Source organism: Arachis hypogaea, chromosome 11 (assembly GCF_003086295.3).
Source record: "Arachis hypogaea cultivar Tifrunner chromosome 11, arahy.Tifrunner.gnm2.J5K5, whole genome shotgun sequence".
Classification (NCBI taxonomy): Eukaryota; Viridiplantae; Streptophyta; class Magnoliopsida; order Fabales; family Fabaceae; genus Arachis; species Arachis hypogaea.
In genome coordinates this window covers 14,634,502-14,647,223 of record NC_092046.1, presented here as the reverse complement: position 1 = coordinate 14,647,223, position 12,722 = coordinate 14,634,502, and the positions used below count along the sequence as shown (strand labels likewise).

General features: G+C 30.9%; 1 protein-coding gene across 25 annotated transcripts; it reads left to right on the top strand.

Moving 5' to 3' along the window:
* Window positions 1-2,050: 2,050 nt before the first annotated feature.
* LOC112720352 (uncharacterized) lies at window positions 2,051-9,721 on the top strand. Of its 25 annotated transcripts, none has more exons than XR_011867327.1 (10): window positions 2,051-3,738; window positions 3,890-4,974; window positions 5,066-5,095; window positions 5,865-6,010; window positions 6,100-6,227; window positions 7,187-7,304; window positions 7,787-7,875; window positions 7,996-8,122; window positions 8,830-8,929; window positions 9,198-9,721. XR_011867327.1 is itself a non-coding variant. In XM_025771265.2 (3 exons), the coding sequence occupies exons 1-3, from the start codon at window positions 2,878-2,880 to the stop codon at window positions 5,091-5,093; spliced, it is 1,974 nt and encodes a 657-aa protein (XP_025627050.1). In that variant the 5' UTR covers window positions 2,051-2,877; the 3' UTR covers window positions 5,094-5,149. The 25 variants fall into 25 exon arrangements, 1 of the variants encoding a protein (XP_025627050.1); XR_011867326.1 differs by having other exon boundaries at window positions 6,100-6,314; window positions 7,190-7,304; window positions 9,209-9,721; XR_011867320.1 differs by having other exon boundaries at window positions 6,100-6,314; window positions 9,209-9,721.
* The last annotated feature ends 3,001 nt before the right edge of the window (window positions 9,722-12,722 follow it).

Sequence of the window (12,722 nt, the reverse complement as noted above, 5' to 3'; positions counted from 1 at the left end):
GATTTTTAGGGTTCGACTTCAGTTATTTCATATCCGTCATCGGAAGAAGGTGAATCTACCTCAACAACATCAGGCCCATATACTGGTTGACTAACATCATGCTCAAAGTAAATAACCAGCAAATCCGACTCCACATTCTCCATCTTTTTATCACACATTTCATTGATTTCCTTATCCCCTTTGAGAACATGCAACCCAGACTCTAAATCAAGGGCACTGCCATCATACCAATACATCTGTTTGTAACTTGTATACCCTAAACCCTTGAACATTTTCTTCAAATCCTTGAAATTAACATAATCTATGTCTAACGTAAGAAATGTCTCAACACTTCCGTCGCGGTTGAATAATGCACCATCTTCATCCCGTTCAAACCAACTCCCATGATGAAAAATAGGGACTATTTCATATGACATCTATTAGAACAATAATGTGCAATAATTAGAAATTAATTAACAACTTCCATCACGCCTCATTTTAACATTTTAGAACATGCATGGGGTGATCACTAATCCAAATCATCATTAACAATAACCAAGTTCAGTAAAAAAAAATGGAGCAACACAAGCTAACGAAGCTTCAAGATCAGATAGCGACACTAACCTTAGTAGCGCCGTCAGTTCCTCCGTCTGCAGCACCGTCAACACCTCCCTGTTGGAAGTCTCTGTCAGCCTGTTTGGAGGGAGGCGTTTCGGTCTCTTAGGGTTTTTTCGTAATTTTGAGGAGAGAACGAGGGTGATGTATGGTGATTGGGGTGTGCACAAGGGGGAGAATGGGATTTCACCCCAAACGAGCAAAATGATGCCAAGCAAAACGACGTCGCTTTGCTGAGTCTGCAGGGGCTTATTTGTCCACATGCCTACAAAGCAATCCACGTTTGATGATCCAACGCCACGTCACGGTCTGCACGTTACACCTCAGCATTTTCCGTCGACTTTGAACGGAGAAACCAACTCAAAGGCTAATTGGTATCACGGAGTAAATGGATAAGAGCCGATTTGATAATTTATAAACGTTAGGGGGCGTGTAGTCAATTTTCAGAATGGACAGGGGCCGGAGAGGCTATTTACTCTATAGAAATGCTGTGTCAAATGGATATAGTTTCATGTATCGACGAGCGAGAGACAAAAATTGAGAAACGTGAAAAAGAAGTACAGAGGCGACAATGATGTTAGTACTATTGATGCACATGGTGTGAAAATAAAAATAGTTTAGTGTTGTAGATTAATTTTAATTATGGATCCCATAATAAAAAATAATAGCGGATCATTATTACATGTGCTTTATTATTTTTGCTGGTAGGTCGTTCCATATGGTCTTCTATTCGATTTTTTCTTAATCTGATTCCAATATTATGAAATTTATTTGTTCTCTTATAGTTTTAGCAAGACTGCACACTAAAGAAATACAAAATTAAATAAATAACTCCTCTATTTTTATATACAAATTCACTTAAATATACCACATTATATATACATACATAAAACTAAAATATAATTATACTTATATTTAATTAAAACACAAATTTCTGGTAAAATTACTACTACTTCTACATCAAAATATCATCAATTATATTTATATTTAATTAATTATTATTTTCATATTTGCATTCAACTTTATTTTTAATATCAAATTGTAATTTACTATATCATTTTTCTTAACTTCATTTATAACTATGTTTAAATTAAAATAATCAAAATTATTCTATTTAGATACTATCACAACATTACTAAATGTGATATTTCATACTTGCTCTATTCTTTTTTTCTTTTATTCATTGTAACTTTTAATAATCTTTCTTTTCATTTTGCTTTCGTTCACTCTTATTTTCATCCACATCTCTAATCAAACAACTCTTCTTTTCATATTACTTCTTTTTTTTTTTTTTGGTATTATCATATTACTTCTTTTTATTATATTTTTCTACCAAAATTATCTAACACAATTTATTTATATGATCCTAACAGCATCGTTAACTTTTTGTTTTCGTTGTTCAAGTCTTATATTTTTTTTTTCATTTAAATTTTTTACTTCAAATGTGTACTTTTTCTTTTTTTTTTTTTTTTAGTTTTACTTTCTTTTTTTAAAACTTTCTTTCTTCAACTCAAACCACAAAATAAATTTTTATTCGCTTATATGAGCCTAATCCACTTACCAATACTATATACATGGACTTTACTAAAAAAACTCAGCCCAACCTTATGTTGATAATTATTATATTTTTAATTATTATTAATCCAGTTAACCTCCAATAGAAAATTATGACACTCTATCACATGCTACTTGCTGTACTGTCTGTACACGTTCTGTATATCACTCTAACGGAGCAGAAATTATTTAAAGTTAATATGCCTTTATATATATCCGAAGCTGATTATATAAATATTATAAAAAAATTATTTATTTTGTAATATATAAATGGTTGAGAATAGATCTTAATATTCTTAAGAATAAATTAAAAATATGTTTTATTATTATACATATTCTTGGAATAAGTTCTTAATTTTTAAAATAATATTTGCTAATTACTATAATGTTTAAAAATTATTATTTAATTATTAAAAAATTAAATAATTAATTTTAAATTTAAAAATATGAAAATTAAAAATATTAAAACTATTTAAAAATTATTATAAAAAATAAATTAAACACTAAATAAAAGATATAGAATTGATTTTCTAAAATATTTTTAATATTAATAAAAAAAGAATTTTTTGATAATTAATATAATAATTAAATGATCATTTAAAAATTTAGGATAATTTTGTCAACGAAAACCTATTATTTATGACTATAAAATTAGTTTTTTCTTAATAAATTTATCAATATTTTAAATATTTTTTAATAAAAATGGTAGTTTAATCTAAAAATGTTATAATGAAGAGGAGGGGTGGGGAAACCCTCTGGTGTCATACTTATTCTTTTTTCTCACTCCACCGCCTCGGTTTTGCCATCAACGAACACACACCGACTCTCTTCAGCAACGCGGAAAAACAGAGGAGGGGTGGTGGAAACCCTCTGAAGCAGAAAAGAAATATGGCAATACTTTCGTTGTTGTCGTCGTTAGAAGCAGATATTTCTGTACCCTTGCTCTTGTCCACCGTGACCGTGGTCTCGGCCACTGCCACAACCTTGTTATTAATCTGCAAGCCTCGCCTCATGCGCCTCTACTCCCACAAAAGGAACCTCATAAGACTCCATCATGAAAAACCTAAAAGCAATCCAACTGGCAAGATTCTATTTGTTTCCCGAATCGGAACCTCAAAAGCCCTAGCTTCGTGCCTCTGCGATTTGTTCGAGTCGTTCGGCGTCGTTACGGAGCTCGTAGATGCCAGGGATTACGTGCCCGAAGCCCTACCCAAGGAGAACCTTGTCGTCCTCGTTGCTTCAACTTCGGAAGTTTGGAACCAATTTCTCGGACAAGATTTCATCTCCACTGACAACCGTTCTCTCGGAGCACAGATGTTCGCCGGTCGGATCGTCAATTACGCGAAGGGCTATAAGTTTGGATCGTTAGTTGTGAATGCTTACGGTTTCAGTGCGTTTGTCGCCGGCAAAGGGGCTTCTGGAGATGACACGAATTTGATGGCTAAGGCTGCCAATCATATTAGGGATTTGGGGGACACTGCTGAATTGAACGCGGATTTTGACAGCTGGTGGGGAAGTGTTGTTGGGGTTTTGCAAGGTGCTGTTTCGGGAGGTGCTGCTGATGCCATGTGCGGGGAATATGATCCTGAGGTCCTCTTATCCTTATAAACTTAACTGGATAAGTATGACGTTTCAATTTATCATCAACACACTGCAAAGCTTTCTATTTAATAGTTAATTGCTGTAAACTTACGGTGATTTGATTCTGTCGTAGATAATATGATTGTTTCCCTAATTCCAGGATGTTGGTTCTTCTGATCCAAAGCTATCCATGACGCAGCGCTTATACCTGTTTGTGGAAAATATAAATCTTGAAAGAGATCATGTTGGGAAATCAGCCATCACGCGCAGGATGTTAACTATAACTGAGGCCAACTTTATTAAGAATGGCACTGTTGATCTTGAAGATGGAGGTCATGTAACTGCCAAATGGCCTCTTAGAGATGGTCTATTGGTCGATTGTCCATTACCATATATGCAAGGAGTTTGTTCTGTCGGTCACAGCTTCTTCTTTGCTGGTGGTGGTGGTTACCTGAATATTATTGACCCAGAATTGTGTTTGAATTGGGATGATCATTACCCCTCAAGGATGTGGTGCCTCAAGTATGAGGGTTCTAATTGGAGTTGGAAGTTTTGTGGAAGCATGTTCTGCCGCCGATATAGACCCTTAGTAGTCCCCTATGATGGCAAATTGTACATCTTTGGGGGTACTGGAAGTGCAAATTGCTGGGTTGATATTTACAGCCTAAAATCAGGTCTATGGGAAACAAGGGAAGTGCCCGAAAGTGCTCTCTTGTCATATTGCATGAACCCTGACTCTTACTTTCTGTGGGAGGACAGCACCAAGCCTCACAAGAAGACCCACATTGTATTGTATTCTTGTGGTGATAAACATCAAGGGCTCATGTCATATGACGTCAAGGCTAACAATTGGGAATACCTTGATTGGAATTTTCCGCCAGTTCCTGAATCTTGTCCAAGGAAACTTGTTCGTTTGGGATGCAGTCATTATCTTCTGATTGTTGACTTCGCTCCAATGTGGCATATTTATGATTTATCTAAAATGAATGTTGTGGCAACTGTGGGGGTGCATGGTTTGGACAAGACCGCAGAAGTAACGTATATTTTTTGTTGCCACAACACTAGCGATGAAAGTTTGATTTATATGTTCATGGAACCTGGAAATGTTTTCGAGGGAGAGCCATCTACTAACTCTGCTTCTGGGGTTGTTTCTTATGCCAGAGTCAAGCTCCAACTCAAAACTTTTTCTGCCAAGATTGAATCCAAGGGTAATCTTAACCTTGGTGATTATGTAAATCTTTATATGTGAGTATGCCCCTCTTTCTCTCTTTAAACTTCTTGACCGTGTTCATTGAGCTTTGATATTTACTTCTTTATCTCTGTGGACACTGGACAGGTTTGCTGTTGGAGATGAAGACCAATAATTGTAAGAAATTCTTTGTTTAAGACGTTGAAATTAAAGAAGAATATTTGCACAGTATCCTAAAATTGAAAACTCCCAAATCCTGAAAGAAAAATTACACCTTGAATGGTCATTATTTTTTAAAATTTTAACTAATGAATATACTCACCATAAAATTGTCAGAATCTAGCAACAAATAAATGTATATTCAACAAAATTAATGCTATCCAATTTTATTGAAAATGTGCTTAAATTTAATGATAGGTCTGCTCATCTTTGCTTAATGGTTTTACTGATTTGTATATTTTTGCACTTGGTTCCAATATTCCATTATGTTTGAGGGTGCTTCTTGTTGGTGGCACTCATACTCCTGAAGAAGGAAGGAATGCAAATTAATTTGTTAATTGCTATTGTACTCTTGATTTTCGGGTTTCAATCTTGACCTCCAAACTATTAATGATGATGCGTTAGAAAGCGACCAAGATTAATTGTGTTAAATTTGTTTAGTGACTAGACATTGGTTTTTTTTCTCCCCTCTTTTTTATGTTGTTTGACATTGTACGTTCACTACTACATTTTATATATTTAGTAACATTTGTCTCTTAACATTTGTTAAAATGTTAGCATTGTAGATAAAATATATTTTTGATAACATTTACAATAAAATGTTAGTAAATATAGTTAATTTTCTTAAAAAGTTTAAAGAACTGTTACCTATTCCTATTCCTAAACACAATAGGATTCATACTCTTCCAAAAACCTCTCACGAACCATTGCATGTTTTCTTGCTCAGTGCTTTCAATCGGTGCTCACAATGATTGTTTCCTTTGAAATCAAGAATCAAAAAACCATTCTCCATCACAATCTCTTCCTCTCCCTCTTTCTCTGGATCGTGATTGTTCTCCTTGAAACCTTTTTCAATCTCAATCTAATTCTAGGGTTTGATTATTCTCAATTCTGATTATTTCATTTTCGTTTCATGCTTGTTCCGATTTCTTTTTAATTTTGTTCCAAAAAATTACGTGCAGAAGAAGAGTTGCATTATTCTAATCTGATCGTAGTGTGCGTGAGTGATTAAATCGGAATTGTGATGAAAAGGGGAAATTCAAGAGCAAGCCCTCTGGTCGCCACCAATTCTCCACGCCGGAAGATCTCCGTAAGCATCGCGTGTTCTCACTCTCACTTTCACTCTCAGTGCTCTGAATCTCTCAATCTTGCTCTGTCTCCTTCTCATATGCCAATGGTAATAATAAAATGTGTGAGCTAAATTCTTATTATGAATTTTATAAATATTTGCTCATTGATTTGGATAAACCAAAGACACTTTTCTTGAAGTTAGAAACATGTTCTCTTTCAGCTATGTCAAAATTTAGAACTTAAAATAAATCAATTTGATTGCTGGGGTATGTCGAACGTAAGTTTCCTTCTTGTCATTGTTAACTCAATTTCAAGGTTAAGCAAGAGTTTAATATGTATATAATGTTTAGCATTCTTATCTCACAGTCCTATTTTAATTAATTAAATGTTATTTGCTATGTTTTGCTCTATACATTTCGATTTGGTGCAGCATAGGTTGGTTAGATGTAGCTGCACAATACATGTTTGATATAAGGTCTGAATCATATCATATATGTATTGTTTTCATTGAGACTTATGAGGATATTATGAAGTGTTAGCACATTTTGTCTTTTCGATTACTTTTATGTATTTGGTTCTTTTTTCATACCGAATTCATGTATTTTCACATATCTAGTTCTATTTTCATTCATTATTAGTATTATATATGTTTTGGCATTTGAATTATCCTATGATTGAAGATGTTAAAGTAGGACTTGGACTGCTTGAACTAAGATATTGAGGTGTGCTTTGATCACTAACATCTCTTGTCATTCCTTCTTTTTTCTTCTCTGCATAAAAATATTAGATTCAGAGTTGAATTGTAAATCAACTTCTTAAAAATAGGATACTAGGAAAATAAATCAATTCTGGTGATTCCAGATAATCATTGTTATCACTAGGACTCTTAAATTAGTTAAATGGCAATACATGTCAGCATATGATGCACAATCACGTCCTTTGATACCCTTTCTTTTTCATTGTTTTCTTGTGCCGCAGCAGCATACAGCCATAGCAAATCGTGAAAGCAAAAGAAGCCTTCATTGATTAGGTGCAAATTGCAAAAAACAAAGCAACTGCTGTTGGGAGATGCTACACTACTAGGCTTAGAGCATATGTATATTCTTTGGATAATTTCTTAATTTTAAATAGTATTAAGTGGTGCTCATTTTATTTTATTTATCAAATTAAGTGGTTGTTATAATTCATTTGGTTCAAAACAAGGGTATTATGGTTTTCTAATTGAGAGTCTGCTAATTGTGTAAATTCAAAATAATTAAAGAAAAATGAGGAGGAACTGAAACTGGAAGCTCTTATTTATTACAAGGATAAGAGCCTCTAGCTATATCCTCTTGCATTTTTGCTCTTTATTCTCTCTTGATCTTGCCCCTTTTTTATTCTATCTTAATTTGCTTTTGAAATGGTTGAGACTAGTTTACAGTAAACCGTTATATTTTAAAAAAAAAATGTGGTAGAACTAACTTTTTAATGTTGTTTACACTTTATTATATGTATCTTGAGATAAAATACTAGATAGACAACACACACACACAGTAGCAACTAACAAGGACGTTTTGTTTTATTTGTTTCTCTCCTTAGTGGGGAATCTGCAGCTATAGCTCTAATGTCTTGCAGTATGGGGTCAATTTCCCACAGCTCTCCTCTAGCCTTAACAGCCTCAATTAGCAGTAAGCAGTCTGTTTCAATGAGCACTTTTCCCATATCTAGATTTTTTGCCATAATTACTGCTTCTCTCACTGCCATTGCTTCTGCCATGAGAGCTGAGCTTGCCCTGATTTTTCTTGCAGTTCCACCTTTTACTGAACCGCTGTCATCCCTGATTACTGCAACCATCACCCGTTTTGCTGTGCTCTGAGAACGCTGCATCTGTGTTGATCTTGAGTTATTCTTTGGGCAGTGGCCTCCACTTTACTGGTATGGTTCCTCTACTGGCTTTGATTCTATTTGCTCTGTGGTATCCCTGGCTTTCTTGTATTCTGTTTCTTGTACTCTAGCTTGGATTATATAGTGCTTAGAGGATCTGGTTTTAGATTGTGAAATATTGCTGCATTTTTCGTCTTCCATATAGCCCAGATCATGTGCCCCATGCTGCTCCATCTGTCATCCCCCTCTTCTTTGCTCCCTTCCTTGATAATACTTTCTGCTTGCATTAGCTATTCCCATCTTGAAGGACGAATGCTACTTTCAACTGGATCATTTATCTTCATTCTTGCTGGTATCGTGAGAAGATATTATCATTCCACTTTTAATAATATAACTTAAATTTGATAAAGTTTTTGTTATAAATGTGATTTTTATTTTAAAAAAAAGGTATTTTCTAAATAAAAATGACATTATCAATTTGAGAGTATCATAATAAAAAATGCTATTTGTTTTATTTGATGGAACTAGTTAGTAGTTAGCAGTGGCCTGGTTGAAGGTGACAACACGGGTCTTCTATGGATTTCAGGTTATTAATTTATCGTATTATTGTCTTAAGTAAAGCATAAAGTCAGTATTTTGCTTCTGTCCTTGATGGTGGTGTAGTCCTGCTATTGTTATTAAGATTAAATTCAGATATAAGATTTAGAGTATTTTAACTACTCTTTCTATTCTTGCCTTCCTTTAATTACTTGCATTAGATACAGAGGTAGCATACTTGGCATGAAAACCTGCAGGTACCTTGTGCATTTGGGCTATGAGGTAACATATGTGCGGAATTTCACTGAAGTTGATGACAAGGTAACCCCTTTCACCCTTCGTTAGTATTAATATTGAGAAGTTTTCGCTGTAATCCAAAATATAACTGCATGCTTCTGTTTCTGTCAATTATAATTTGTTTTATGTGATTTTAAAAAGTTAGCTATGTGCCATTGAGACATACATATATCTATCATTTAGAAATTTCACCAGTCCATTTGTCCTACAAAATATAGACCTTGAAGCAATATTATTTTAAATGAGTCTCTTATGTTATTCTTTAATGACTATTTGTGACTGCTAATATCAGAATTGCTGCAGATAATTAAGAGAGCAAATGAGATTGGTGACAATCCGTTGGACGTAAGCAACCGTTTTTGCCATGAATATAATGTTGATATGACTGATCTTCAGTGTGAGAAACCTTCTCAAGAGCCTCGTGTTTCTGATCACATGGACGAGATAAAGAACATGATAAGTCAGGTGTAATTTTGCTATTAAGATTGGTGTCTTTTGCTTTAATTCGAGTCTTTTAATCGAATCATCCACAATAGCATTAAAATATTTTGCTTTTTGTGTGCTGTTTTATATTAGTTTATTTCATGAGTAAAGCATCATTTTGGATCCTCTAGTATATTTTGGATTTATTCATGTAAGCATATTGAAGAAATAGGAAAATTGATTTATTAGATCAATTTTAATGTCTAAATATCTTGACTTTAATTTGTAAAGTAGGCGTAGAATATGTAATTGAAGGAAAAAATTTTAATTTGATATTTTGTGCATTTAAATATTACTAAAGATCTATTGTAATATTTTTTGTTAGCAAAGAAATTTTTTTGTGACATTTATTAGAGTATTGTTATAGAATATCTATTGTAATATTTTTTTAAAGTGTTATTAGAAAGACTTATTGTGATATTTTTTAAGTGTTATATAAAATATTTATCGTAATATTTTTTAAATATTACAAAAAAATATCTATTGTAACATTTTGCTAAGTGTTACAGAAAATATTTATGGTAATATTTTTCTAAATGTTACAAAAATTATCTATGGTAATATTTTTTTAAGTGTTATAAAAAATATCTATTGTAATATTTTTCTAAGTGTTATTATGAATGGTCTATTGTAACATTTTTACTAAATGTTATTAGATCTATTTAAATCTTTAGAAGAATGTTAGTAAAATTTTTTAGTAAAATAGAGTATATATAACATTTGTTAAAATATTACTAATATACATAGGTAATATTTTAATATAATTTAGTAATATTTTTTAAATATTAGTAAAAGTCAATTATGTAGTAGCGGTTTCTTGTGTTTTTAGTTTATGTTCAGACGTGGTCATAGTTGTATAAATTTTAAAAATTAATCTTGTTTGCTAGATTCGAATAGTTATTGGGGTGGGGTTTTATACGTGTTAAGGAAGGGCGGGTTAAGTAGGGGAAAAACCTGCCTCTACTCGGTTCACTGCTACTCCTACTTGTTACTAGGGATGACAATGGATATTTATAGGGGTGGAGATCTTTTTCCGGCATCCGTTCCTGATCAGGAAAATGCTTCTTGTTCTCGTTCCATAACTCTCATTTCTGTAGATAAATTTTAAAAAATAAAAAAATCACAATTATGATAAAATTCTATACAATATAACTAAATCGTATGAAATCAAACTTAACATTCAACTTTAACAAATCCAATTCAAATATTATTCAATTAAATTTTTTAATATACAGACTAAAATAAAAAAAAATAAAAAATTTTTGATAAAATAATATAACAAAGTTTGGACTTGTGGTCGATGATTATAATTCGGTGATAGTATTTTTCTAATGTTACAAAATTTTTTTATTGATTTTAGAAAAGTCTCCTGTAATAATACAAATTTAAATAATGAGTTTGTCCAATTTTAATGACATTAATTAATTGTTATAATTTGATGTTAATAACTGATTTTTTTTTTTACTTACTATGTTATTAGATCACTCAACAAGTTAGTTTTTGATAAGTTATTTATTTTTTGTTGTTGGTTTGTGGTCGAAATAAACTATAGAGAACCATTTAACTTTTTTAATTAATAACAATATTTTTTAAATTTAATATTTTAAATTAATCTAATTTTTATTTTTTTAAAGGAGGTGAAATAAATTTCAGTTAAAAAATTGTAATTAAAAAATATATTTTTTTAATTATTTCATATAATTTAATAAATAAGTATATAAATTATTTAAATATAATATTATATTAATAAATGATAAAGTTATCTACTATAAAATTTTAATTTATTTAATAAACATGCCAAATACTAAAATTCAATTCAATTCTATAATTTTACTAATTCATTCTAAATCTTAAAATTTAATTCAATTTTATACCATTAAAAATTTTTAAATAAACTATCAAAAGATAAAGACATAAAACTTTAACAATATTTTTTTAATAATTAAAAATATTTTAATAAATATTATTATTTTATATTTATATTTATTTTAAATCAAATATAATATTGAAACATAACTTAATATTATATACTTTACACTAAATATAATATAAAAATTTAATTTAACCTAACACAATTTATATCTTTTTATTTTTGTCTCTCAACCTCAATCTTTCTAAAGGCAACTCCAACTTGGCAATAGTGAACGGAATTCATAGATCAATCCCTTGATTCTTCTAGTAGAAATCATCCATGAAATATTTTATCTTGTAATGTCTTTTCATTGGTAAATGGAAGTAAGGGTTTATTGAAATTTCTTGTATATTGTATATTATAATTAAAGAATATTCAAAAACGAGCATGCCACTCTTTCTAATGGATCGCACCGACGACCACACACAAAGATATATAAAGATCCAATTATCACATGATTGCCACTATGCTGGTTATAGTCGAATAATTCAAAGGTTGTCTTGTCTTATTCTTAAAAGAAATAACTACTTATAGTCAACAGGGAATGAGACAAAAGGGAAGACATAATGACCAGCTATGTTTCTGATATCTTTTTAATGAAAATAATTAAACCTAAGTACCTTACACGATTCCGGTCAACAGTAGAATTAAAAATTTAATAATTTAAAAATTTAATCGAAATTTCATTAAAATTGAACCAGATATAACAATAAAATATATAATTTTTTTAAAGTTGACTTTTTATAATTTATTATTTTAAATCAATTAATCGTTAAAATTCGTATCGATTTGATTGATTAATCGATTATCTAATAATTTTTTTTTATTTTAATTGATTCACCATTAAATGAATTTTATCTTGAACTGAATTAGTCTGGACCGATTATTGGCTAATGTTTATTATATATATATGGAGTAATGAAATATACAATAAACTTGTTATATCAAAAGTATATATTCAATTAATAACCTTGTTTATACTTGTTAGCCAACCACCTGCAGAAGGATCTCTATCAGTTTCCAGAGGAAATATTCCCTTTCCACTAGTTTTGGACTTTTGGATGGAAAGTCGTAGAAATGTGGAAGAGGTTACTTTGTCTTATGCTACAAATAGCATGTTCTGTACTTTAATAACCTTGGTTTGTTTAACAATTTTAGACCTCTTATAAATTTACTCAATATTTAATTAGATTCTTGCATTTTAAAAATATATAATTATGTTTTTATATAATAAAAAATTATTTTACTCAAGTATTTCTAGTTAAATCTCTACAAAGGCTATTCAATAATTAAGTTTTAATAGTTTAAAAATTGTGATGAAATCCCTATACTAAACCATCTTGAGAAAAAAGGAATAAAAATTTATCTTCTAAAATAAGTGTTTGATTATTGTTTTTAATAAATAAAGAAAAAGATAAAATG

Excerpts from the sequence above, each read along its gene's own strand:
- LOC112720352 (XM_025771265.2), top strand. The coding sequence starts at position 2,878 with ATGAAGAGGAGGGGTGGGGAAACCCTCTGGTGTCATACTTATTCTTTT. Across the intron at positions 3,739-3,889 it reads GCGGGGAATATGATCCTGAG|GATGTTGGTTCTTCTGATCC; the intron begins GTCCTCTTATCC and ends CCCTAATTCCAG. Across the intron at positions 4,975-5,065 it reads GATTATGTAAATCTTTATAT|GTTTGCTGTTGGAGATGAAG; the intron begins GTGAGTATGCCC and ends GACACTGGACAG.